The 1,480-nt window shown below is 27.8% G+C and overlaps 1 protein-coding gene across 1 annotated transcript; it reads left to right on the forward strand.

The window, feature by feature from the left end:
• Window positions 1-348: 348 nt before the first annotated feature.
• Window positions 349-789, forward strand: LOC131603935 (protein AGENET DOMAIN (AGD)-CONTAINING P1-like). Its single transcript, XM_058876408.1, has one exon. It carries the CDS (start codon window positions 349-351, stop codon window positions 787-789), a length of 441 nt encoding a protein of 146 aa, XP_058732391.1.
• Window positions 790-1,480: the final 691 nt, after the last annotated feature.

Raw genomic sequence — 1,480 nt, forward strand, 5'->3', positions numbered from 1 at the left:
ATTAGTCTTAAATGAATTAAATATATGAATTAAATGTAGTTGACTATTTAAACGAAATACTCTCACATATTTGATCATAGAATCCACACAATCCAACAATAAATCGTAATCCCAAAAATCTAGTATTTTATACAACAACCAAAGATAAAGTCCTAACCACCTAATTACATCAATAATTAAAAAATATATTCTAAAAACATCTAAACCATTCAAATTATTCAATCTCAAATATAAAAACTCAACCTCATAACTATATAAGAACACATTATTGTATGTTATTCAATACACACAAAAACTAATTATATCACCGTTCTCTCTCTTGCTTTAGATTTTTATTCTTGTGAAATCATGCGTCCACCAATGAGAAGAGTTAATTACAAAGTTAGAGATAAAGTGGAAGTATGCAGTAAAGAAGAAGGATTTGTTGGTTCCTACTTTAAAGCCACGATTGTTTCTTGCCTTGAAAATGAGGAATATGTGGTTCGTTACAAAAATTTATTGTCGGACGATGAGTCTAAACCTCTCACAGAAACAATTCATCGGAGAGAGCTTCGTCCATTGCCGCCACGTGTTCGCAATCCATCTGAGTTTCATTTCAATCAAAAAGTGGATGTTTTTGATAATGATGGTTGGTGGTTAGGAGAAATTACTAGCGAGAAGACCCTCTTCGAAAATTGTTATTATTATAAGGTGTATTTCAATACTACCGATGAGACGATTTACTATCCTCTTGATCAGATAAGGGTTCATCACGAATGGATTTATGGAGAATGGATCATAGAAACATAATTCATATTATCATAATGATCATAGTTTATCAAGAGTTTAAATCGTTTACATTGTATTTACAATTTTCAGAAATTAACCCTTTGTTTTATGTAATTTGTAGTGATAATTGATTACAATTTTTTGTTAACTTTGTAATTTACCCAAATTATTTGTGTGCGCATGTCGCTAGTTTTTAAATTTATTTTATTATGAATGTGCTTAACTGATAAATTCTCAAAGTTAATATTTTTTAAAACTTAATAAAGAAAATTAATTCTGCAATTAGAGGTTACAACAAAAATTAAATATTAATTCAAAAAAGTTATTAAATTATTTTATTAATGAAGAAACAACTGTGCAATGAATGTGAGAAATAAATTGAAGAATGTTTGTTTGATTGCATATATAGAAGAAAATATTTTTGATATGATTGAAAAAGAAAAGTTATAAAATGATTTTTAAATTAGAAAACAAAGAGAGAAAAATTAGATGTTTTATAATTTTTTAGGTGTATTTAAATACATTTTTGTTAATATATCCTTAGTATAATTTTGTATTGGTTACGATAATGTGGATTTTGAATTGGATGCTAAAAGCGTTGTGGATTATGTGAATAGGAGCAGTCCTAATAATACGGATTGTGGTGCTATTACCTCAGAATGTAAGCGCGTTCTAGTATCTTCTTTTAGGAACTCTCATGTAAAGTTCGTTA

The sequence above is a fragment of the Vicia villosa genome, linkage group LG5 (genome assembly GCF_029867415.1).
Source record: "Vicia villosa cultivar HV-30 ecotype Madison, WI linkage group LG5, Vvil1.0, whole genome shotgun sequence".
Taxonomy (NCBI): Eukaryota; Viridiplantae; Streptophyta; class Magnoliopsida; order Fabales; family Fabaceae; genus Vicia; species Vicia villosa.